The 24,552-nt window shown below is 43.5% G+C and overlaps 2 protein-coding genes across 5 annotated transcripts in view; both read left to right on the top strand.

Moving 5' to 3' along the window:
• Nucleotides 1–17,278, top strand: part of dot1l (DOT1-like histone H3K79 methyltransferase) — a 31,336-nt gene extending 14,058 nt beyond the window's left edge. For 3 of the 4 annotated variants that reach the window (XM_084920597.1, XM_084920596.1, XM_084920599.1), the window contains 14 exons: nucleotides 223–314; nucleotides 415–516; nucleotides 7,276–7,413; nucleotides 7,573–7,698; nucleotides 7,928–8,367; nucleotides 8,452–8,548; nucleotides 8,651–8,800; nucleotides 9,006–9,048; nucleotides 9,473–10,086; nucleotides 10,418–10,623; nucleotides 10,838–10,911; nucleotides 11,017–11,697; nucleotides 12,274–13,068; nucleotides 13,198–17,278. In XM_084920597.1, the coding sequence (XP_084776723.1) occupies nucleotides 223–314; nucleotides 415–516; nucleotides 7,276–7,413; nucleotides 7,573–7,698; nucleotides 7,928–8,367; nucleotides 8,452–8,548; nucleotides 8,651–8,800; nucleotides 9,006–9,048; nucleotides 9,473–10,086; nucleotides 10,418–10,623; nucleotides 10,838–10,911; nucleotides 11,017–11,697; nucleotides 12,274–12,914 (3,404 nt within the window). In that variant the 3' untranslated portion in view covers nucleotides 12,915–13,068; nucleotides 13,198–17,278. The remainder of the gene's footprint in view (nucleotides 1–222; nucleotides 315–414; nucleotides 517–7,275; nucleotides 7,414–7,572; nucleotides 7,699–7,927; nucleotides 8,368–8,451; nucleotides 8,549–8,650; nucleotides 8,801–9,005; nucleotides 9,049–9,472; nucleotides 10,087–10,417; nucleotides 10,624–10,837; nucleotides 10,912–11,016; nucleotides 11,698–12,273; nucleotides 13,069–13,197) is intronic. The other variant, XM_084920598.1, reaches the window with a different exon arrangement.
• Nucleotides 17,279–20,416: 3,138 nt separating this feature from the next.
• Nucleotides 20,417–24,509, top strand: amh (anti-Mullerian hormone). The gene is made up of 7 exons (XM_084920600.1): nucleotides 20,417–21,376; nucleotides 21,495–21,740; nucleotides 21,813–21,982; nucleotides 22,403–22,514; nucleotides 22,593–22,692; nucleotides 22,772–23,193; nucleotides 23,961–24,509. The coding sequence occupies exons 1-7, from the start codon at nucleotides 21,295–21,297 to the stop codon at nucleotides 24,365–24,367; spliced, it is 1,539 nt and encodes a 512-aa protein (XP_084776726.1). The 5' UTR covers nucleotides 20,417–21,294; the 3' UTR covers nucleotides 24,368–24,509.
• Nucleotides 24,510–24,552: the final 43 nt, after the last annotated feature.

Raw genomic sequence — 24,552 nt, 5'->3', positions numbered from 1 at the left:
ACAAGAAGAAAATTAGCTGGTGTGCATGTTTCATTATTTCCAGCAGTCATTTTTGCATGTGCACTTTTTTTGTGCACAGGGTCAGAATATTTCTAGGCACACGTTATAGAATGAGGCCAAAACGTGAAGAGGCAAACAAAACAGCAGTTCTCCAATCAACAGCAAACATATTTGTTAAACTGTCCGTCTCTCTCTGTCTCCAACTTTGATCTTCTTTTACAGACAATATCAAAATTCAGTACCTCCAGTTTATGGCCTACATGAAGACTCCTCAGTACCGCTCCAACCTGCAACAACTTTTAGACCAAGAGAAGGTAATTATTGTCTCAACAGACTGCATAGTGAGGTTACCTTCACCTCGCTAAATTCTGTATATACATTTATATTATTATATCTGCTTTCCACTCACTCTAGCAAAAACACAGGGACCTATCAGGGCAGGCAGAGCAGCTCCATTTGGTCTGTCAGTCTCACAAGGAGAAGATCAAAGGTCTCTTTCAGACTAAACTGGATGAGGTAAGAAGTGATGCTATGTTGCTCCCACCTGACGCAGTAACACTTGTTAGTAGAAATCTACAGAAAATGCTTCATTCAACTTTTTATAGCATGTATATTGAAAAACTGCAGATTATCAAACGGATGGGAATTGTAGACGAGCTTAAAACTCATGCCGTCTCTGTCCCACCTTAGGATAAACATGGTCAAAAGAAACGGGGGGGGCGCGCGCTAGCAAGCGCGATGGAGTGAACACGCTTACTTCAGAGCCTCTGCACATTCCAGCTTAACTTGTATTCAAAAATAGGCACTTAAGTTACCAATCTGCTCTCAAATACAATCTTAAACAAAGTGGCGGGAAATCTGTGGAAATACAGATGGCAGACCTCAAGACGGATATTCTTACCTCCTTGCGACAAGATATCGCCGCCATCATCCAGCAGGAAGTCAGGTCTGCTCTGGCTGACAGCTTTGACTCGTTGAAAAGGGATATCCAAGACGTGAAGGTAGAAATCAATAGCAACACTACCACTATTCGAGCCGAGCTGGACCAGGTGAGAGCTAATGTAAAATCTGTCGAATTGGTCTGACGAAATGGTGGCCGTACAAGACACGATGGAGCCCTTCACAAAAGAGGTAAAAGCCCTTAAACACAAATGTGAAGACCTCGAGGGACGTATGAGAAGGGGAAACATCCGGATTATCGGTGTGACTGAAACCCAGGGTTCCAGCTCTCCGGCGGCGGTCTCTGCGCTCCTCAAAGAGGTGTTTCAGCTTGACAGAGAAGTCCGCGTGGAAAGATCTCATCGTAGCCTGACTCAACGGAGACCCGGAGATATTCCACGCCCTATCATTGCTAAATTAAACAGCGAAGGAGACGCGGCGGACATCCTCAGGAGAGCGCGCAGAGGAAAATTACACTTCAAAGTAAACCCAATCGCCATATTCCCCGACTACACGGCCAGAGGGGCGAAAGCCAGGGCGGCTTTCACTGACGTGAGGAAGATACTCCACGATAGGCCGGGAGTCCGCTTTGGCATCCTCTACCCTGCCAGATTCCGTGTCTCTTACAACAACGTTGAAAAGGAGTTTGTGGATGCTGCCAAAGCCATGGATTATGTCAAGGAAAATATACTCTCTCCAGCAGATGGTGATCTATGACTGTCTTATCTTCTGTCCCAAGGTGGAAGGTAACTCAGAGTTCTCTATGTCAGTAAGCTACATCATTGTGCCTGGTTGTAACTACGTTGTGCAGGGCCTGAGTTCCAATATTGTTTTAGCAGACAGCACTGAGATTTATTAGTGGTACTGAGACTGCTTGCCCAGCAATTTTCCCCGAACTTCAGTTCATCATTCCATATGAAGACATCTAAACTCGAGTTAGCTGCACTCGGGTCCCTTTGACTTTCTGTCCTGCTGTTGTTACCCCTGTTCAAGTCCCTTGTTCTCCCGGGGATCATTTGATGCGTAAAAAAGTTGTACAATGTGGTTTATATATTAGTTTCTGGTTTGATGGTTCTTTTTGTATTGCCCTATGCTAAGCAAAACTTTGGGTCATCATGGAGTTCAAAATTATTTGTGCCTCTCAGATATCTTCCAAACTTAACCCTAAACAGTCAAGATAGATTTGCTTAAAGTCATAAGCTATAATGTCAAAGGCCTCCACAGCCCTATTAAAAGGAAAAAAATTCTAGGCCAGTTAAAAAGTTTCAATTGTCATATAGCTTTTTTTGCAGGAGACGCATTTATCTGACGTTGAGCATGACAAGCTAAAAAGGTCATGGGCACAACAAGTGTTTTATTCATCTCACACATCTGTCAGGAAAAGAGGTGTGGCTATCCTAGTACACAGACAGATACACTTCACCCCACTCACTACATATAGAGACCCACATGGGAGGTACATTATGGTCAACGGCTCTATTGATGGAGTACTGGTTTCCCTCATCAATATCTACGCCCCTAATGAGGATGAGCCAAATTTCATACATACAATTTCTAATCTAGTACTTCAAAAGTGTTCTGGTGTTTTATTGCTTGGAGGGTATTTAAACAACCAAGTTCTAAAAGCCATGCGTCGCAAATGAGCAAAGCTCTAAAACATTTAACAACTGAACTGGGACTAATTGATGTCTGGAGAAATAGGTTTCCTAGAGTCAGAGATTATACTTTTTACTTGCATAGACATGCATCCTATTCCAGGATAGATTTCTTTTTTACCTCTAAAACAGAAGAGCATAGAATTGACAATATTGAAATCTTACCAATTACACTATCTGACCATCCACCGTTATCACTCTCATGGGACTTAGGATTGACACCAAAACTAAAACTTTGGCGATTAAATGCCTCACTCCTAAATGATAGCCAGTTTTGTGAGTTCATACATACTGAACTAAATACTTACTTGGAGTTGAATACAACTCCGGAGATATCACCTTTAACTCTCTGGGATTGCGCCAAGGCATACATTAGAGGTCGCATAATATCATTTGCAAGTGCCAGGAAAAAAAGAAAAGAGGCTAGGTGGTGTGAATTGGAGGCCATAATAAAACACCTAGAGCAACAACAGAAAAAAGCACAGACAGCCAATTTGCTTTCCGATCTTAAAATGTTACGTAGTGAGCTCAATAGTTTAATAAACGAGGAAATTGAGGGCAATTTAAGATTCATTAAACAAAAGTACTATGAACAGGGTAGCAGGGCTAGTAGATTACTGGCAGTAAGACTCAGGAAACAGCAAACTTGTAATGTGGTCCAAAAGTTGAAGTCAGATCAAACCCTAATTACTAAACCAAACCAAATTGCAAGTTGCTTTGCCAATTTTTTCGAGTCATTATATAAAAATTCAGATACATGTAAAGTAGGGCTGCCACGATTAGTCGACTAGTCACGATTACGTCGACTATCAAAATCGTCGACGACTAATTTAATAGTCGACGCATCGTTTGAAGCTTTGTAAGATCACAAAAGACGCAGGAATAAGTAGTAGGATTTAAGAGTGTAATAACGGACTGAAACAGAAGATGGCAGCACTGCATGTACAAGGATGCCAGCTGCCGTTAAACCCCGAAGAAGAAGAAGTTGCTCTGTCCCAGAATTCATAGCGCAGCCCAGCTCAGTTTCCAACAATGGCGGCAGCTAGTTAGTTTTAATGTTACTCTTATTATTCTTTCTGGGTCACAAAATAAACGTTTAACATATTTTCAGGTGAGAATGTAGCTGTGTAAACCTCAAATATCTGCTCAGTTTATCAAGACACCACATATTTTCAAAAGCGCTCCGACGTTTTCAGAGACGTCTGTTACCCACTAGCTCGAATGCTAGCCGGGGCAAGGCTCACTAGAGTCGTGAGAACACCGGACTCCCGGCTTCAAACCCACCTCCGTCTTTCGCTACTCAGGTTAAACATATAGTCACTTAGATAACTTAGATAACTTAAATATTTTATTGTTTGGCTTTTTTTAGTATTTCATTTGTTCCTGAGTAAATCGGTTTGGCTGAGATCAAAGTTATAGTTTTTACACAGCTGAATAAACGTCAGGCAGACAGCTGATTATCAGAAGTGTGAGATGCTCCAGAATTTACTCCGGTGTCCCGTTATATGTTAGATATCAAGGAGCAGACGGCTGAGTTTATTAAACTTCACCTAAACAATCTGCAAATTTCATTAAAATTTAATAAACTATCATCTTGTCTTTATTTTTAGTTAGCACCTTAAACACTTAAAGCTGTAAGCTAATGATAGTTATATAAGAGCAGATGCTGCTGGTGCAATAAGCTGTAGTTTTACGTCCAATGGATGATGATCTGATTAGTCGACTAATCGCAAAATTAATCGGTGACTAGTCGACTATCAGAATAATCGTTTGTGGCAGCCCTAATGTAAAGATGACAATACACTATCTGATTTCTTAGAAAAGATCAATTTAAAAACACTGCCAGAATCTGTAGCAAAGGAGTTAGATGAACCAATTCGAGAACAAGAAAATTTACAGGTGATTTCAAACCTTAAAACTAAAAAAAAGTCCTGGCCCTGATGGTTTTATTAACGAATTCTATAAAGACCCTTATTACTGAAAGCTTACCTCTGCGCTCTGGAGACTGGGACTATGGTGCCGTCCTGGAACGATGCTACAATTGTCGTAATCCATAAAGAGGGCAAGGACCCCACAAATTGTCAATCATACAGGCCAATCTCATTACTTAATACTGATTTGCGCATTCTCACCACGATTTTAGCCAAAAGAGTTAGTAAAATTATTACACATGTTATAAATCCAGATCAAACGGGGTTCATTGCAGGAAGGCACTATGGGGACAATGTTCGTAGATTGTTGAACTTAATGTCCTTGTACAAGACTAAACAAGAAGAAACAATGATTCTGTCTCTTGATGCGCAAAAAGCATTCGACAGGGTTTCCTGGCAGTACTTGGGCCATACACTTGAAAGATTCAAATTTGGGCCAAACTTAATTAAGTGGATACAGATCCAACCCAATGGCGACTGTACGGGTAAATGGAACAATATCAGCCAGATTTCCACTGGAACGTGGGTGTAGACAAGGATGCCCACTGTCGCCCCTGCTGTTTGATATAAGTATTGAGTCTTTGGCGCAGCTGATTAGAGATGAACATGAAATTCAGGACCTTTCAATTAATAGAGAACAGCATAAATTGTCCATCTATGCAGACGATGTACTTTTATACATTTCAAATCCTGCAGTCAGTGTACCTCATTTAAAAGAAATTATTAGTACATACGGTTACCTCTCTGGTTACAAAGTTAATATTGACAAAACATTGGCAATGGATATAGGAGGAAACATTTCACAAACATTCAAGGAGCGATGTGGCTTTAAATGGCCAAACGAAGGTATCAAGTATTTAGGAATTCAAATTCCTCACTCATTATCAGACTTGTTTAAAGTAAATTATGAATTATAGTTGCAAAAATAAAAAAAGATTTAGAGAGATGGACAGTCCTGCCTCTGTCTTTCTTGGGTCGGATCGAGAGCATACGTATGAATGTATTGCCAAGACTTCTATACCTTTTTCAAATGCTGCCTATTAACATTCCCAACTCTACATTTGATAATTTAGATAAACCAAATTTATATGGCAAGGCAAACGCCCAAGGATCAAGTTCCAAACATTAAAACTGCAGGGGGGATTGGCTGTTCCAAATCTGAACTATTATTTCTGGGCAGCTCAGATGAGACCCCTGACTGTATGGGTGCGGGATTTGTCTGAAACTCAGTGGCTAAACATTGAGAAGACAATGTGCGAAAGATCATTGGAATCCCTGCTTTTTTTCTAACATTTCAATTAAAAATTTGCATATGGGGGAATGGACAAGGGTCACACTAAAGATTTGGCGTAGAAACAAACAATCATTTGGTCTTCGAAAAGAAATTTCAATTTTATCAAGCTTTTCCTCCCTGCAGGGTTTTTCTCCTATTGTGGAAGACTCTGGTTTCAGAGCATGGTCAAATAACGGGCTTCATAAACTTTGTCATGTTGTGAGGAATGGGCACCTGAGCTCATTTGAACAGTTGAGAGGTCAGTTTCGGCTTCCTTCTTCTGACTTTTTTAGATTTCTGCAGCTAAGAAGTTTTTTGACAAAACATAAAGAATGGAGGCAAGTTTTAGAGCCCTCACCCACTGAGGAAATATTTCTAAAAATATTTCAAAGCAATTCCTCCCCAAAATTAATCAGCAATTTTTATAACGCATTTATGAGTTTCAATACAAGTGCAACTTTGGATATTAAGACAAGGTGGGAAGCTGAGACTGGCACTCAAATCTCAGAGGACACCTGGGAAGGTGGTCATGAGATATTTTAGAACCCCAGAGATAATTGCCAAAATGAAGCCTACAAATCCTGACACCTGCTTGCGAAATTGTGGTACTTATTTAGGAACCCACTCACATATATTCTGGCCATGCCCAAAAATCTGCTCATTTTGGAATGACATATTTAAAGTTCTCAACACAGTTTTCCAACAACCATTAACAAAAGACCAACAGCTAGCCATTTTAGGAGTATTACCAAATGGTTTTGCGGGAAACAATAAAAAGTATCTCTTAAGAATCTTGCTTACAGCAGCACTAAAGTGTATTACTATTAAATGGCTGAATCTTGACCCACCTTCATATAATATGTGGATTGATAAAGTAAGAGAAATTTACCAAATGGAGGAAATAACATATGCTCTGCGGATTCAGAGAGAATTGTTTACTGAGCGTTGGCGACCCATACATGCTTTACTGTTTCAATAATTTAGCATAGTTCTGTTTCGTTTTGTTCATTTATGGCTAAGATTGTCACATGTTATTTAATATTACATAAAGTTTTTGGGTTTTGTTGTTTGTTTGTTTGTTTGTTTGTTTGCTTGCTTGCTTGGGTTTTGTTTTTCTTCCCAGTTTTTTGTGCTTCCTAATTGCAGTTCTTATTTTAATCTGTATTTCTGCATTGCGGTTCCTGTAACGGTCCTACTTGTGAACATTGACAAGTACAAGTTGCAATGTTGTAAATTTTAATAAAAATTGAGTTTAAAAAAACGAAAAAAGAAACGTGGTGGATGCACACCTGCATCAGGTGTGACTGTATATGAGCACTTAGAATGTAAAATGCACTTTGACATTACTGTAGCAGGGAAAGCTCTTCAGCCAGTAGAGGTCTGCAAAGACTCACTTAGACGTAGTTCTTTTAAGCATCACGCTAGTAAAGCAGCTGATAAAAATATGTGTTGTTTTTTTTTTGTGTGTACTGAACAGCTGGGAGTAAAAGCCCTGACTGTGGAGGACCTCCTTCAGGCCCAGAAGGAGATATCAGCCCATAACCTTCAGCTGAAGGAGCAAACCAAGCAGCTTGAGAGAGATATGGCTTTGCTGAGAGACCACAGCTTGCTGCTGGTGAGGCTTCAGATCCTCCAGCCCTTAATTACAGCATTGTCTCCAGCGGTTCTCCCCTGTCATCGTACCTGCTGTTTAACTTTTGCGCAATGCTGGACGAACAGGCTGGCGGCATTATGGGAGAGAGAGAGTGAGTAACAGTAACTTGTTATTTTTCAGCTGAAGTCTCGATGTGAGGAGTTGAAGCTGGACTGGGGCTCTTTGTGTCTGGAGAGTTTGTTGAAAGAGAAGCAGGCCCTGCGCAAACAGATCTCCGAGAAGCAGAGACATTGCTTGGAGTTGCAGGTACACAGCTGACATCTTCAGATTGTTGGATCTATATCCAGGTGTTTTGGTCTCTCTTTTCTGATGCGTGCCCCTCTACCTCTATCATCTTGCCACCCTTTAATCCACCTCACTGCTCTGTGGTTTTCAGGAAGAGTGTATGAGCTATTGTGACAAACATTTTCCAATATTTTAACATCGGTATAGCCTGTTTACCTGTGTAATAGTTCCCCCTGGTGTCTGTTTGTAGATAAGCATTGTGGAGCTGGAGAAAAGTCAAAGGCAGCAGGAGCTACTTCAGCTGAAATCCTACAGCCCTGGCGAAAGTTCCCCGTATAGAAAAAACCTGGAATCTCGCGCTTCCACAGACGTGGACTCTTCTAAGCTCGGCCTGTCTTCAGCCCCAGTTCTCAACGGTGTTAGCCCAGAGTTTACTATCAACGGCACCAGCTCACCTTGTTTTGACCGGGTTAACTCCAAGGGTGAGCTTCTTTCTCGGTACCTGCCCATATCCCCGGACCATGAATTAGTGGCTGCCACCCCTGATGCTCGACAGAGGCAGCAAAGCTTCTCTCATGCTCTTCCTGACTATACGCGCTTCTCCCCTGCCAAGATTGCCTTGCGTAGGCACCTTAACCAGGATCCTACTGCCTCTGCTCACTTAAGAGGCCCAGGGCTGACCACACATAGGTTTGTTCCTACTACAAACATGTATGAACATTTTTATTTCTGCTGTCTGCAGATTGAATCCTAAAGCATCATTTTTCTTTTTAGGGATCTGGGTGGTGTTAACTCTCCACTTGGAGCCAAACAGAACTGCCCCTCTCCCAACGGATGTGATGCTCAGAATAACCTCAAAAGCTCAGAGAGGGTGAATTTTCGTCTTTCCCTGTGTCATTTTCACTGCGATTTATTTGCAAGCACACCTTGAGTCTTTCACTGCTGTAATTTTCCCATTTGTGCTGTGACACAGGGCATTAAAGAGAGGAGTCCATCTGTTCAGGGAGACAACAGCATTACAAGCCTTCCTATTAGTATCCCACTGAGCACTGTTCACCCAAGTAAATTACCAGTTAGCATCCCACTGGCCAGTGTGGTGCTACCCAGTCGTGCTGAGAGACTGGTGAGTGTGCTGACTTTTCCTATAGTACATCACTGATGCACCTCTCGTGAAACCCCGCTGCACGATAAAAATATTATGTTTAAAAATTAAGATGTGTAGGTTAGGTTTTTATCTAGTCAATTAATTAATGTAATTGTCTAAAGTTCAAAATAAATCTATACCTTCAGATTTCATAATGATAAATTCTCTGCATTCATGATTTCAGAGAAGTACTCCGAGTCCTGTGTCACAGACCGGTCAGACCAATGGTAAGGATGGACTCTTCACATATTTTTCACTTGTGACTTTTAGAGTTTCTACTATAGTCAGGGTTTTGCCTGGATTAAGTAAGTAAGCCTCTGACTATGCAGCGTAAGCATGGTCACCACATACAGTAAAGGGGATGATTCTGTGTTTGCTGATTTCATGGAATAATATGCATTTTCCAATTATTTTTGTCCATTTCACAAATAAAGCATAATTACCAAAATAAACTCCTTGCAAAGAAAAAAAACTGGTTTTATTTTTATTACAGCTTTAAAAATGGGTGAGTATATTCCTTGGGGTGTTGCTAAAAATTCCTCTGGGAAAAAACTTACTGCTGCTTACTTAAGGTTAAATATGTGAATTGAGGCTGTTTTCTATTAGTCTGATCTTCCTGTGAAGCTTCATGAACTGTTTGGTCTTTGTTAGGATATTCATCCATCTCCAGCATGATGAATGGAGGTCTGCACCCCGAGGACCACAATGGCACTTCTTCACCTCCTCCACACAGCAACACTTTAACAATGGGCCGAGGCGGTCCGATCCAGAGCCCCCCTCTCAGCACTGGGGGGGTGCTCCAGTATGCCGATGGACCCCCGAGGATTGTTCCAGAAGATGGACCGGAGGGCCAAGGAGGTGAATCGGACGCAGAAGCCCAGGAAAGTGAACTGCGAAGGAGGATCTTTTTCTCCTCCTCTTCTTCTTCATCCTCGTCTTCCTCTTCGTCAGGCAGCGGGGGCAGCGTAGCCGGAGGATCTCGCCTCCACCACCACACCGGCAACCCGGCCAAGCAGGGATACCACAGTAACCATGGAAACCACCACCACCAATCGCCCAGCACGCAGCACGCTCACACACCCACGCATACGTCGTCATCGCACTCCTCTCACAGCCTCTGCTCTCAAGAGGGACGCAAGCGGGGGAGACGGAAACGTGGCAACCCAGGGCCTGTTATGGCCAGTGGATCCCCAAAGAGAAGATCATTCCCTGGGCTCAGCTCCAGCAACCACTCCTCAGGATCGCCACTCAATATCAACTCCATGGTGAGCACTGGAGACGAAAGAGCATATATGAGATTCTTTGAAGTTACATTATGAGTATTGTACTATATTAAGTATATACTCAATATTATAAGCAGTTTTAAAGGCTCCTGCACACTGCTAATTCATCAGTCTTAAAAGTTCAATAGAGGCACACTTTGCGGCATGATCTTGAAACTGTACAACAAATGTAATAATAGCGTAATAACAATGCCACATCCTCTTTAGCCATCGTACAGACAACCTTCTGCTGCTCCAGCGTAACCATCCGTCTGTTTTGTTTTTCACAGATGTCGCCAGCGTCACTGTAAACTGTGATTATTTTCGCCAACAGGTGAACAACATCAACCAACCTCTGGAGATCTCTGCCATCTCCTCTCCAGAGCAATCAAGCCGCAGCCCCGTTGGGCCTGACCTAGACCAACCTCCCATCTTGAAGAGAGAGCGCCCCCTGGAGATGAACGGCACGGGTCGATATTCCACAGCACCCAGCTCAGACGATGAGGACTCGGGTTATCCTGTTGACAGCTCCAGTTCTCGGTAATATGAAGCTTATGATGGCGTCTTCATCGATCGGAAGTCATTTAAATGTCCTTGCTGAATAACCGTGTGATTCAGCATTTCCTGTTTGTGCTTTTATTTAATCACAAGTTGTACCGTTATAAATATGACTCAGTCAGCTCTGTTGCAAATTTCATATATTTATAATATTGTTACTGCTTATTTTGATTTAGATTTTTGTTTGTTTTTGCAGAATTGAAAGAAAAATAGCCACTATATCATTGGAGAGCAGAGATGGATCTGGTAGACTCGGAGATGGTGAACGAGGTAGAAAATGAATACATTAAGAAATAATCATCATCATTCTCTGCCTTTCTGCTAGATGATGAGAGCTGTGTGTTTGTTTGTTTTTTTTCCTTTCTCCTCCACTAGGGAGAAAATCAGGAAGCAGCAGTGGTAACAGCACCGGCAGTGAAGCCTCCTCATCGTCATCTTTGTCCTCTACCAGCAAATGGAAATCCACCTTTTCACCCATTTCTGATCCCAAACAACCCAACTCTGACCTGAGACAGGGGGGCTCTCCGTTTGGCATCGGGGGTTCGGGTCGGGGAACAGACTCAGATTCTGACCACAAACAGCAGCAGGTGAGGAAAGGGAGCGATGGAGAGTCCAGCTACAGCAATCCAAACCCTTTCCTCAGTCAGGAGGCAAGTACCAGGGGTGGAAGCAGCAGTGCTGGTGGTGCTCAAGGAGGAAGCAGTTCAGACCAGCGCCAGACCCTCCAGAAGCAGAAGGCCTCCCGTGACTGGGAGCTGAAGAACAGCGGCAATCTGGCCAGTCAGAACCTCTTCATTTCTGCTGCCGCCAGCAGTGGAGGGGGCATTCTTAGTGGGAAAGTGGGAGGCAGTCCTGTAGCTGTTTCCTCGAGCACTGGGTCATCTGTGGGGCAGTACCTGGGGGCCCAGTTCCCACTTGGAGGGACCTCAGTCTTGCAATCTTTGTTTGGGGCCCAGACTGGCGGATCCACGGTGACTGGGACCCCTCGGCTTGTCAACGGACACTCTGCCCTAGGAAGCTTCTCCAGTGCTGGGTTGGCAGGGGGAGCAGCTGGAGGTGAGCACCACTGATTAATAGCCAATGTTATCTAGGGATTAGCGAATAGTTGGAGGGAGGGCTTGGTTGTGTATTTGGGGTCATCTTGATATCGAATCGTGCAAGAGAAAGAGCCAGGTAAGTGTTCTCGACTGACTCTCTGTGCTGCCCTGCTTTGACGTGGACTGGCCGCTTAGGTGATGCAGTTGGAGACACCCTCGGAAAATGTGCCATTTTTCACAAAACTTTCATTGAAATCATTAATAACAAAGCGTGAGTGACCGTTTGATTTCATGTAGGTCACGTTGTTGCGCATGCGTTTTTTCCGGGTGTGTTAGTGCATCAGAGTCATTTCACTTCCCGCAGCGTTGCGCTGGCTGCGCTGAATTGGCTCCGTTACATTTCCAGTGGACTGACTCTGTTTGCTCTCTATGTGCTTGTCTCAGACTTGCTTGGCGCTTTGCACAACCTGGCTCAGCCCTTGCTTCTCTCTCTGTCCCCCCCCCCCCCCCACCCCCTGCTCTTTTTGCCACTGCTCTCTCTTGTCTCCACTCTCTCGCCCTCCTCCTCCCTCCATTTCTGCTGTATGATTTGCAGGTATATTTCACCACGTGGTTCCCTCAGTGTCCTCCCATCAGTTTGGGGCAACGCTCCCCACCTCAGGAGGCCTCAACTCTCTGCTCAGTCTCCCCTCCTCCTCTTCCTCTACCTCCTCCCAAACCCAGCAACACACCACTCCCCAGCCAGCCTCCACGCGCCTGGCGCCCGTGTCCTCGCCTATGCCCCTCTCGTTATCCCAGGCCCAGCACAGCCGCACGCAGTCGGTCCTGCATAGCCCCTCTCCTCCCACGCTCTCCCTGCCCCCTCCTCCACCCCTGCATAGCGTCCCCTCCTCGTCGACATCCACGCACTCTGACTCCCCAGCAACTTCTCGATCAGACTCCCTCCACTCCTCGCGTCTGTCCCTCTCCTCTCTCCACCACCAGAGAGCACAATCATCCCTCTCCATCTCATCCTCTACTTCTGCTGCTTCTGTCTCTGCTGCTGCATCCCTTTCCTCTTCCTCTCTCTCAGCCTCCTCTGCCTCCTCCTCTCGTCCATTTGCAGTGCACTACTCCCCCCGTCTGCCCCCTCCGCCACCGACCAGCAGTTCTGGTGGTGCTGGGAGCATGTGGAGGACTCAGAGCATGCATGGTACCTACACCACCTCCCAGCTCCCCAGCTCCCGACCTAGATAGGGTTTGGGGCTGAGGGGAAGGGCGAGGAGAGGGGAAGGGCGGAGAACAATCTGAGGGTGGATAGAGGGTGAGCGAGAGAGGCTGGTAGGGAGTGAGAGAGACAGGATGCCTGTTTTCCATGTGCTTCTGCAAGCTGTTTGTCTGATTGAACAAGGTAAGAGAAGTAGGTGTTAGATTAAAAGTAAAGGCTCAATGCTCAATCAGTTGTCTGTGTTTTTGCTGTGTTATTTCTGGAAGCCTTAGAATCACTCATGATGTCCTCGTCTGTCTTTGAATGTTTCAGGTAATTGATGGAAACTACCTCAACATTAAATAAACTATGCAAATGTCCAGGTGTGGACCAAGGCACTCTCCTCATTCACTGGTGCTTCAAACTCTGCACTACCCAATCGCCTCCAAGACCGGCTTCTGTACTGGGATCTTTGTCTCTCACACACACACACACACTAACCACCACTATGGTCACCCTGAGCAGAATTCATAGGTACTGGGCATGTTTGTGTGTGGAGTAGTGTTGTCCAGCTCTGAGTGAACTTAAATATCGTGTTTGACTTTAAGGTGCTATCTAATCTGTTCATATGTAGTTTCTTTGTTCTGGTGCCAATTATAGCAACCGGGATTCAGCAAAATCAGAAAAAAAAAAGAATTATCATTTAACAACAGGATAAACCAGGGTCTACTTCCCCCCCAAAGTTTCACTTCACAAGTCACGCACACACACACTCAGACACACACACAGAGCCGGTTCATTGAACTCTGCTCAGACGTCAAGCACCTTTGCTTTTGCGTGCATGCGTTATTTCCTCCCTCGGTGAAATTCTGTATTTGCTGCACTATATTTGGTTGCGTAACAAAATGAGGAACTTCGTATTTTGGTCTAACTTCGCACTGGATATTAAGCTCACGTAGCAGAAGATGTACAAGCTCTTGCTTGTGTTAGTTGGCACCCCTGCCATGTTCATGATTTACTGTATTTACTGTGTTTTCATATTTAAATTCGTGACAAACTGCAATGAGTTGTTGGTGCTTAATTCAAAGCCAAATAATAAATTCGATTGTGTCTGTTTGGCTTGCTCTGACTCCTTCTGTCTCAAAAAATACTAAATATTTTGTAGCTATTTCCTTAAAGTTAAGTTGTTTCTGTTTTTCTGCTAATGTCAGATATTTAATGTTAGCAATAATCAGACAAATCTCTCGAAGGATGAGAGGAATGAGGAAAACATCTGCGGATGTTGATTTTGGCCTTATTTTGAGGATAAGGTAAATTAATAACATGCCTTTGGGTGCCAGTAATGCAACGCAGCGCCGAGTACATTAACATTTGTTTAAAAAAAAAAAAAAATGAAATGGTGCTCTTCAGCCACTCATCACTGTGGCTGCTCTGTTAAGGTTCAGCAAACAGCTGAATCCATGTGTCCAAGAACAACAGAGTTCAGTGAGTTTGCGTGTATTTATTAACTGTTTCTTTCCCGTCGGGTTGTGAAGTCACACAAACGGCAACAGAAATATTCCTCTTTGTAAGCTAAGCTTAACAGTAGAGATCCATGCATTCATATTTATCCGTGCTGTTAGGAAAGGCAGGTTTAAATGAAAGTGGACTGATATGTGAAATTTTACTGCGTTTAGTTTAAATACACACACACACACACACACACACACACACACACACACACACACACACACACACACACAGTCATGCATGCAAATCCTCACACACTGGGAAAACATAGTTGACCATAACCACAACAAACTACTGGACTTATTTCACACCTCTTTGTTTGCTTTTAAAAAAAAAAACGGTGTAATTTGTTTTTGTAAACGATGTTTGTACTGTGAATGTGATTCATTCTCTGACTGTATAGTTGTGGATAATTTAGATGATTATATTTATGCTGTCGGTCTTTCCATTTGCCTTTTTTTTTTTTTTTTTTTTTTTTTTTAAATCCTGAATTGTGTTGACATTGTAGAATGCATTAGTGTGTGTGTGTACTTGACTCACAGTCTGAAAACAATGGTGCTAAGTTTGGACTATGCCTGATCTTATTTATTCTGTAATGAAAACATCAAAAACAAGTCGAGTACTTGGTGCTGTACACAGGGACATTTGTAAAGCCGTTTTTTGGCATTTCCTTTCTCATATTTAATATGCTATTGTCTCGTTCTTTGAATGCATCGTGTACAACTGTAGACGCCACCTTTGGATGAAAGTGCTCTCGTGCAGCCGGCTCGGGGTCCGAGCGACGGCCACGGGGGCCCCTGTTAATGTTTTAAACATACATCGGCCCGCTGTTGGTGAACAAGACACACTGTTTTTGTACATAAGTTTTCTTTAATTGTACATCTCTGTCATAAACAGAAAGGTATATAAAATAAGTAACTATATACAGTCTATATAAATATATATAAGTATATAAATATATATACATATATATATGTGAAAGGGGTGATTTGGTGCTGGCATTGTGACCCTTAAATTCACCCTGTAACAGGAGGCTTGAAGCAGAGCAAAGCATTGCCACCAGAGGACCTTAACATGGCTGCACATCAGCACCTGAAAACACACACACACACACACACACCCCGCAGCCACAAACTCAGAGGCTGTGTGTTTATTACACAAAGGTGCGGCGGCTCGAACGCCACCAGATTCCAGTACTAGAACTGTTATCACTTTTTTCAGGTATTTTCACTTCTTTGATTTGTTGTTGTTGTTTTTGTTTTTTGGTTTGTTTTTGGTGTTGAATTTTTTTTTTACCAACCCAGATTCTGCAGGAAAAATGGTGCTTCTGTTTCCAAGCAAGGGCAGTTCAGACCTTACAATCGAAATCTTCACTGGTGCATACAGAACTGCGCGTCAGCCTCTTTACACACACCGCCTGTAGACGTCTTACTGACGAGGCCGTACCTCGCCGCGTGAGCTGATGTGAAACACTTGTCTTAGTGTGTGTGTGTGTGTGAGAGAGTGATATCAGACAGGCTTCCTTTTTTCCTCTGATAGTGGGATTACACTAAAGCTCAGTTTGTATGTGTTTTTGTGTTTGTTTTTTTAATTTTTCACTTGCCAGCGCATATCTAAGGGAATATTAGTGTAATAATCAAAGCTTTATAGAAAAATAAAACCGTGTCCCGTGCACTTGTGTGCAAGTGAAGAGAAAAAGTCATTTTAGAATTAGACTAGTCCATTTATTACCAGCACTGAGAGGTGTTTTGTAATTATTGTTGATGGCGTTTTGATTTTCTTATTCTTGGTGTTTGATACGATTGCAGTTACATGTTATGCTTTTGATTGTGTCTTCAGATTTCTGTCAGTTTTTAATACTACTAGTCAGACAGCACGGTGCTCTCCTTCACTTAAAACAAGGAAATTGCAGCTATTGATGAATACTACTCCTCCTGTTGTGCTGCAGGGTTTTATGGTTTAAGAATCTTACACACAAGCTCACCTGGTGGCTTTTCTCACAGCCCAGTCTAACCTTTCAATCTTTAATCTGGAGGGACACCGGCGGGCGGAGGGGGGGTGTACGTGCCTGTCAGAGCACTTTGAGGAAGGTGGCAGGGATTCCATTCATTACATACAGATTTTAAGCAGTTTCATAGTTTTTAAATGTATTTCTGGGGTGTGATTTGGCTTTAAAGCTGTGCAGTTCTGCATGATACTGCATCCTGGTACATTATTCGTAGATAATCTTTGAGAGCTTTGCAGTCAAGGCTGTTTACTCGAAATCCTGCCAAAGGTCTTAACTCAGGAACTCCCCACACTGCTTGAAAGAACAAGTTTCGTAATCTGCTGCATCTTATGTTAATTTACCTTCAGGTGGCATGACAAAGTCCCTCTACAACCCAACTCAGGACCACGGCCACCATTCAGTCAGTGTATTTCAAGGTAAAATGTATCAGCTGCCCTCATCAGATCTCCTCAGACACAGTCCTGCCGGCACGTACACCCCAACCCCCGACAATCAGTCCGAGCTTTATGAGCGATCTGATCTCGAGAAGCTGTGAAATGGCTACAACTTTCAGCATCTTCCTCATCTCACAAATCCCTCTGTCTAGATTTGCGTCTCTAAGGAGGAGGTTCAGTGTCTTGTTTGAATCCCTCATTGAATTGGGGGTAACCTTCAAGGACACGCGTGACCTACAGGATGTGTATAGTGCTCTCTGATTGGTGAAGCCAGGGCAGGTTTGAGGTGCAATAATGGCAAACCTACTTTCCAAAAGGCCCTCGGTTTTTCATGGCAACATTGTTACTGTTTGATGTTGGTGCTTTTATCCTAAGATGTTATGATGAAAAAATGGAATTAATGTTTTTTTTTTTTCTCCCCTGCAATTTATGATTATTAATAAATTGTTTCTTATAATATTGAGTTTGCGTTTGGAGTGAACTTTGTCCGAGTCCATTTGGTTTGCTGTGACGGAAGAGGGTGTCATGCTGACATCTTCATACCTGAACCATGTTTGGAGCCCCGCTACCTAAATCCTAAGTTAGTAGACTTCACATGTAGGCAGCATTTACCTTGTAATGCCGAGTTGGCCTGGCTCGACGGCAAAATATGAACTTTCACAAGTTTGGTAGTTTTTCCTAATGAAAAGACAAAGTAACCAACAAATATATAAACCCTTAAAGAAAATTCTTTTCTTTTTTCTATCTACTATTGCAGTTTCCTTTTTTTTTTTTTTACAGCTGGTCCACAGTATCTGTTGTGCTGACAGATTTCTTCAGTTCATTACAGCAGCATTTCTTTATCGTGTAGAAAAACAGATATGTGGTTGAAACTGCACTTCCTGTTTCCACACGTCTCTGAGATCAAATTTGTAGGTAAATCTCTTCACAGAGACGGATAGAGAAGCTTCACCGGTCCGGTTCACGTAAGTTCAAAGTGGCCTGCATGTGGCCCGCGATAGTCCTGCATAAGAGAGCCGCTTCAGTCACTAACTTGGTCACTTGAGGATTAATGGTCCGGTGAGGTCTGTAAAAACAAACGGCTTCTGCTGCTTCAGTTCACAGACGTGTTACCTTATTCTGTGTCGAATGCCTGTGATGCCTCAGAAAAAGCCTCCCAAAAGGCCTGTGCACTGAAGCTTTCCACCTGAAGCCAGGCCTGTGGCGTTCCCCGGTTACCGCCTGTGGCTTCAGGGTAATGAGGATACAACCTTACAACATAGACAAATGAGATTCCTCAGAAATGTATGTCTTCTGTGTTTTTGTCCTTTTTCCAACCTGGAAAACTTAAGTGTACTACTGTGGAGAGGTGAATACATGATGGGGAGAAACAGGAGTGTAGATATTGATTACTTTTTCATCAAAATGCAATTCTTGTTTCCCACAAGTGTGACTGAAAACATCCAAGCTGGTGTGCTTCAAACACCGCCTTGATACAATGAACATTTCCTGCCATTCCTCACTGATGATTTATAAGGTATGGTGAACCTTGGCTTTATCACCGGGGGAAAATGTCCACAAATGGCTCCGAGACCTTGACTGTCTGCACAACAAGCCTGCAGCTGTGAAAATGCTGAGGGGAGTAACAGCTCCTCGAAGCCGCTCAGGTCTCCCTCTGACAACATGTTTCCTGCTCGTCTTCCAGCGCGAATGCTTCCAGATCTCCGGTGTGGGTTCATTAAGATAACCCATTCTCTTCCCATGACCTTTAATGGTAAGTTCACCCAAAATGCAGGCAGACCACACAGTTGATGAACAATCTGATTTGTTTCTCATCTGACATAGATGAAAATAAATGAATGACATTTCAGTTATGAAACAAACTAAAACAGATTGGAACTGTGAAATATTTTGCTCCCGAACGGTTTCTTTTCCACAAAGCTTCTCTAAAAATTAGAAAAAGATATTAACTGAATGAAAACTAAGCAAAATAAAACAAATGACATTATATTTTGTACTTAGAAAACATTAATATAAAAAGTGTTAAAAGACTGCAGTCCTTATAAACCAGATTATTTCCCGGTTTGCAATAGTTATTTTTGTTGCAATTTTAGAAATGTTAAAATGACCCTGGGTGCTGCTGTAATGTTTTTATGAGCTGTAATAGTTAATTTCTTCAGTTTTTTTTTTTAAATATGGACTCTGAAAATAAGGTGAAGTACTGAAGGTTTCATGTTCTAGTTGATCAAATCAAAATTCAGTCGGAGTTCCTCAGGGATCTGTTCTTGGTCCGCTACTCTTTATTATGCTCATATGTCTTATAGAAACAGATCAGATTTTTATTTAGAGTAGAATAAAAACCTTTTAACAGTGTTTAGTAGTGTCACTAGTGATCATACATTTACACACGGAGCCGGGGCAGGAGATGGTTAGCCTGAGGCAGGGATGTCCAACTGATTGTGGATTGTGGGCCACATTCAGCCCACTTTGGTCTTAAGTGTCCCTGACCAGTGAAACGCCCCGCTCTGTCAGAGTAAAGAAGCTTAACTACATGTGAATCTCAATATAAGAAAGTGCAACTTCAACTCTGTGTCTCAGTTTTTCCATATATAATGTCAAATGTCCTCAGTCCCATCCTCTACACCCTGTACGCCCACGACTGTGTCACCTCCAACAAAGATAACATCATTTTGAAATTCGTGGACGACACTGCAGTGATCAGTCGCATCACTGGAGGGGACGAAGTGGCTTACAAGAGAGGTGGCCAGTCTGGTGTCATGGTGTGAGGACAACAACCTCACCCTCAACACTGAAAAGACAAAGGAGATGATAGTGGACACGAGGAAGAAGACGAGGCCTCACCAGCCGCTGTTTATCCGGGGCCTTGAAGTGGAGAGGGTGAGCAGTTTTAGATACCTGGGCGTCTACATCTCTGAGGACCTCACCTGGACACTGAACACCACACAGCTGGTCAAGAAGGCTCAGCAGCGGCTGTATTTCCTGAGGAGGCTGAGGAAATTTGGTATGTCGGCCAAGATCCTCAGCAGGTTCTACAGCTGCATTGTGGAGAGCACACTGACCAGCTGCATCACTGCATGGTACGGGAGCACTACTAACATGGACCGCAAACACCTGCAGAGAGTGATAACAACTGCAGGGAAGATAATCAGGACTCCGCTGCCCTCTCTGCAGAGCATCTACCATCGCCGAGTCCAAAGGAGAGCTGCCTCCATCCTCAAAGACCCCCCACACCCCACAACACGGACTGTTCACGCTTCTGCTGTCGGGACAGAGGTTTAGAAGTGTGAAATCCAGAACATCCAGACTCAACAACTCCTTCTTCCCCACTGCGATCAGACTCTTGAACAAGCTGACCTATTTTTGAACATGAATAATTTTTAGCACATCAGGTCATCCTGCATATTAAGCTGTAGCTCTTTTGCATACATCTCTGTTTCACACTTAACTATATTGTCTCCTTTTCTGTCTTCATTTATTTATTTGTACTATTTGTATTTATCTGTTCTATTTCTATTGTATATATTAATCGGCATCTGTGGGTGGACAGCAAAGACAAAGACAAATACCTTTTTTCTTTGGACACATAGCAATAAACACGTTGAATCTTGAATCTTGAAATCAAAGAAATGTTCCATCATAAATAAATAAATGTGTAATATTACAGAAAAAAAACGAATTTCTGGAGCAGATGGCGAAAAGAAAACAGAAACTTTTTTGTCATCTAATTGTTAATCACTTTGGTGTAGCATGAGCAGCTGTGGCAGAGCAGGAAAAGCCATAAAATTTAAGAAAATACAGTTAAACGTCCAAAATTTATGCCATCCTTCAAGTGAGCTGGCTTGGAGTCATTGGTGGGTAATTCTGGACTGATGTTGGACATCCCCCGCTTAGAGAAACAGAAAGATGAAAAACAGTGGATGTGGCTGAAGTTTCCCTTCAAGGCTTTCTGCCAGCAGTCTCTCTAAGAGGAAGAGCCATCAGTCCAAAGCAACAAGTAAGCAGATATACCAAAACTGCAAAGTGTTTCTTTAAAGTCGTTTTGAGCTTTGTTGTCGACGTGATGGAAGCAAACCTCCAGTTCTACTGTCCTCTTTGTTTAAGTTAAACAGCGCGCATATTAGCTCTGCAGCCACGAAACATTAAACAACACTCTTCATCTTTCAGCCTGGCGTGTTCTGTGAAAGGTTTGTGAGAAACTTTCTTTCTCAAACCTGTTTGTGTCTGCTAGATAAGGATGTTCAGTGTGTCCAAAGTCATCTTCTGTTTACATCCATGTCCCGTTTGCTGTCTGATTTTAGAATGTTCTCTACAGTCAGGTTAAAATATCTCAAATACTGACAATCTCAGTCATCAAGGACACACAGTGCTGCTATTTTGGCAGAAAGGGGACCCCAGGTGGTGAGAATGGGAGGTCCGAGGATGTAACTCCCATCCTGTGAGAGATCTGACCACACAGATGCACGCGCAGACACTGCAAACATGTTGGGTCTGCTCGTTCTTTACAGCGAGGCGCTGACGCCCTGCTGGACCCTGCAACCGGCCCAGGACCCCACAGTAACCGGTCAGACGCCGCTCAGCTGATTAATTAATAACTCGTTAACTTTGAATGGAAAAATGCGTGCATGTGGTTATTGCTTCAGACTGGTTCTTTAGTGCGTGAACTAATTTGTCCGTTTCAGAGTACTCACTCCCATCAGCGAAGACCCCATCATCACCATCATCAGCAGCAGCGCCTCATGCTGCACCATGCTTCGTGGAGGACATCTTTGCAGCGTTGCGTGAGGGTGTGGGGGACAGCGGCGAACTGAAAAACAACAGTTTGGTTCTGTTTGGATTCTGCTCGCAGTCTGCCCACTCGTCAGCCTCGGTCTCGTTAGACCTCGCTAACAGGAAGAGCAGCTTGGAGGTTCTGTACCCAGCTGCAGGTAAAAGCCGAAACCGCATTCTTGCTATTTTTCTTTCTTCACTTTGTAAATTGTTTGGTTTTGTTCTTTTAGTACATGTATCAGAGGAAGAGGAGCAAGGAACAATCACGCTGACCTTTGACCTCCCACGGTCTCCTTCGCTCATGACGAACCCCGTGCTGCTCTTGGCCTTTGAAAGTCCACTGGCACGAGGAGACCTGGAAGTTGCTTTCACTAGTCGGTCTCTGCAGCCAAACACGCAGGTAAAGAGAGCTCAGGTGCAAACGCTGCTTCAAGGCTGCTGTCAAATATAAGGCCCGGGAGCCAGAATGGGCCCAGCAAAGACTTCGCACTAGACGGCTTTGAGCTACTGGATGTTTTTCTGTAATTTTGCACATTTATTTCCTTCATTTACTACAGAAACTTTTCTCTGTCATGCACAAAAACTGAGGCTTGGTGTACAAATTGCACTTGTTTTTTTCATATTAAGATGTCTCAGTGATGAAATGTGCAGTTAAACTTCTCACACTCACTGAAAGAGGAGTTTCACTTAAGATCACATCGAGCTGCATCAAGTGGCCCTCAATGTACAACGAGTTTGCCATCCCTGCCTTAGGTGATAAAATGTAATGAAAGGTTTGCAGATCTCTAACTCTGGGTTTTTGTGTTGCTTTGTTTTCCAGGCTGTGTGCATTTCAGGAGACACGCAGTATGTACTGCTGACAGGAAAATCATCAGAGGGGAGCGTTAATGACAGGTGGCAGATTACTGCTGAGACAAAACCCCCTCATATGAGTGAGATATCATCTTCTTCATTTTATTTCCCCATCTCTGGTTCATTGTGTACCCTCCTTACATTTCCTCTCATTGTAGAGCAAAACCTAAAAAGCATCTTGATTGGTGAAAAATCAGGAAGTAACATCAGCATGAGTCCACTTCTGTTTTTCTCCGGGGGAACGGGAACTGATACGAGGTCGGCCCGGCTTTCTTTCTGCTGACATTCACTGTCGTCAGAGACGCGCTCAGCTTTGTTTTTTTGTTTGCTTTCCCAGATGTGCTTCGGGCTCGCCCCCGGCATCTCTGCAAACCTCCTTCCTTTGTGAGATGAAACGCTTCCTGGGTGCTGTTCTGCCTCAGGAACACTTCGCATCCCCTCCACTTCCTCTGGACTCCTTACAGTCTCTGCCTCCCCTCTCGCTTGGCTTATCCTCCAGCGAGACCCTGCTGGCAGTAATGATCAACTCCACAGCTCCCACAGTCTTTGGCTTCACGAGCTGGAGCTCTGTGTTGCCGGTGTGCCACGGAGAGCTGGCCCTGTCTGCTGCACTGTTAGAGGAGCTCAGACAGAGACTGGACCAGACTTTGGTGCAAATGACAGATATAATCAGAGAGGAAGAGGTTTCACTGGGAGCCAAGGAGAGCCTGGGGAGGCTCAAAGAACTGAGTGCGTTACAGAAGAAAGAACATGCCACAGGTGACATGTGCAAGAACAGTTATAGTTACATAGGAAGCATCTTTTTTTTAATGAAACAACACCCTGCTGCACAGTCGGGTGCATTTAAGTATCCCTCTGCAGCTTTCAGCTTCCAGCTTTAGGAGATGTTGGGTGGAGGGAGTGGCCACGGATTCTCTAAACCCCATTTATAACAGGCCTTACAGTCAAAGGTTTATGGGCCGAAAACAGTAATCATGCTGCAGACTGTCTGTTCAGTTCTACAGCGGCCCCAGTGACCTATGAGTTCAGATTATTTTAAGTCTTGTGCACAAACAGATTCCTATTATTCAAATTTTAAAAGTTCTGAAGACGGCAGATTAAAAAAAAAAAAAAAAAAATTAGATCTCATTCATCAAAAGAACTAAAAACCTGGACATGAAATATTTAGATATCAGCAGATGTCTTTAAGAAAACTAATCATGTGAGTGTGTGTGAGCTTGGCTGACGTTCGTTTCTATTATTATATCATTTGCTGGTTTGTCGGTGGTAAAATCTGGATCTATATTAACCAGTGACCTTTGACATATATAGATGAGCAACTATATTAAATTTAATTTGATTAGATTGTGTTATTTTGTCATTTTGCTCTGCTGTGTTCATCAGTTTATCAGCTCCACAGACTCTACAAACTGGAACTCGTTTCCACTTTTACTTTTTGCTTTGCGTGAATTTTGTCATCACCGCTCTAAAGGTCACGTATATCCCCTTTTTAAGTGCTGCATGTGTTTTCTTTCTGCATTCGCCAGGAGGGAGTCAGTTCCGTGCGTTTCTTCTGCTGAAGGCTCTGCAGACGGTGGCCCAAACGTACGACGTGCAAAGAAAACTGCGGACCACCAGAGCACACCCCAGTTCGTCAGTGAGGGGCAGCGTCTGTGGGCTGAGGGCTCTCACCGTGTCCCTGACGAAGCTTCTTGTCGGCCCAAGCAGCGCAAACATTAACAATTGCCACGGCTCCTGCGCGTTCCCTCTGACCAACGGCAACAACCACGCCATCCTGCTCAACTCCCACATCGAGAGCGGCAACGCGGATGAGCGTTCGCCCTGCTGCGTGCCCGTGGCCTACGAAGCCCTGGAGGTGGTGGACTGGAACGCAGATGGGACCTTCATCTCAATCAAGCCAGATTCGGTTGCAAGAGAGTGTGGATGCCGCTAGAGCCGTTCTCTACAGCTACTTTACCCCAGCATTTATAACTTTCACACAACTGATTAGTTATGTGCATGTTTCAGTTATGAAATATCAATTACAATACACCACATGTACTTTTAATTAAATATAACTACTTTTATGCTTTATTAAAGATCACAAGTCTTAAGATCACAAAGTTAATGTGAATGCTA

Source organism: Perissodus microlepis, chromosome 23 (genome assembly GCF_051167445.1).
Source record: "Perissodus microlepis isolate ML-2025 ecotype Zambia chromosome 23, ASM5116744v1, whole genome shotgun sequence".
Lineage (NCBI taxonomy): Eukaryota > Metazoa > Chordata > Actinopteri > Cichliformes > Cichlidae > Perissodus > Perissodus microlepis.
Note: the sequence above shows the minus strand (reverse complement) of the source record. Positions and strands in the feature narration are given on the sequence as shown.

Excerpts from the sequence above, each read along its gene's own strand:
- amh (XM_084920600.1), top strand. The coding sequence starts at position 21,295 with ATGTTGGGTCTGCTCGTTCTTTACAGCGAGGCGCTGACGCCCTGCTGG. Across the intron at positions 21,741-21,812 it reads GGTTCTGTACCCAGCTGCAG|TACATGTATCAGAGGAAGAG; the intron begins GTAAAAGCCGAA and ends TTGTTCTTTTAG. Across the intron at positions 22,693-22,771 it reads GGAACGGGAACTGATACGAG|ATGTGCTTCGGGCTCGCCCC; the intron begins GTCGGCCCGGCT and ends TTGCTTTCCCAG.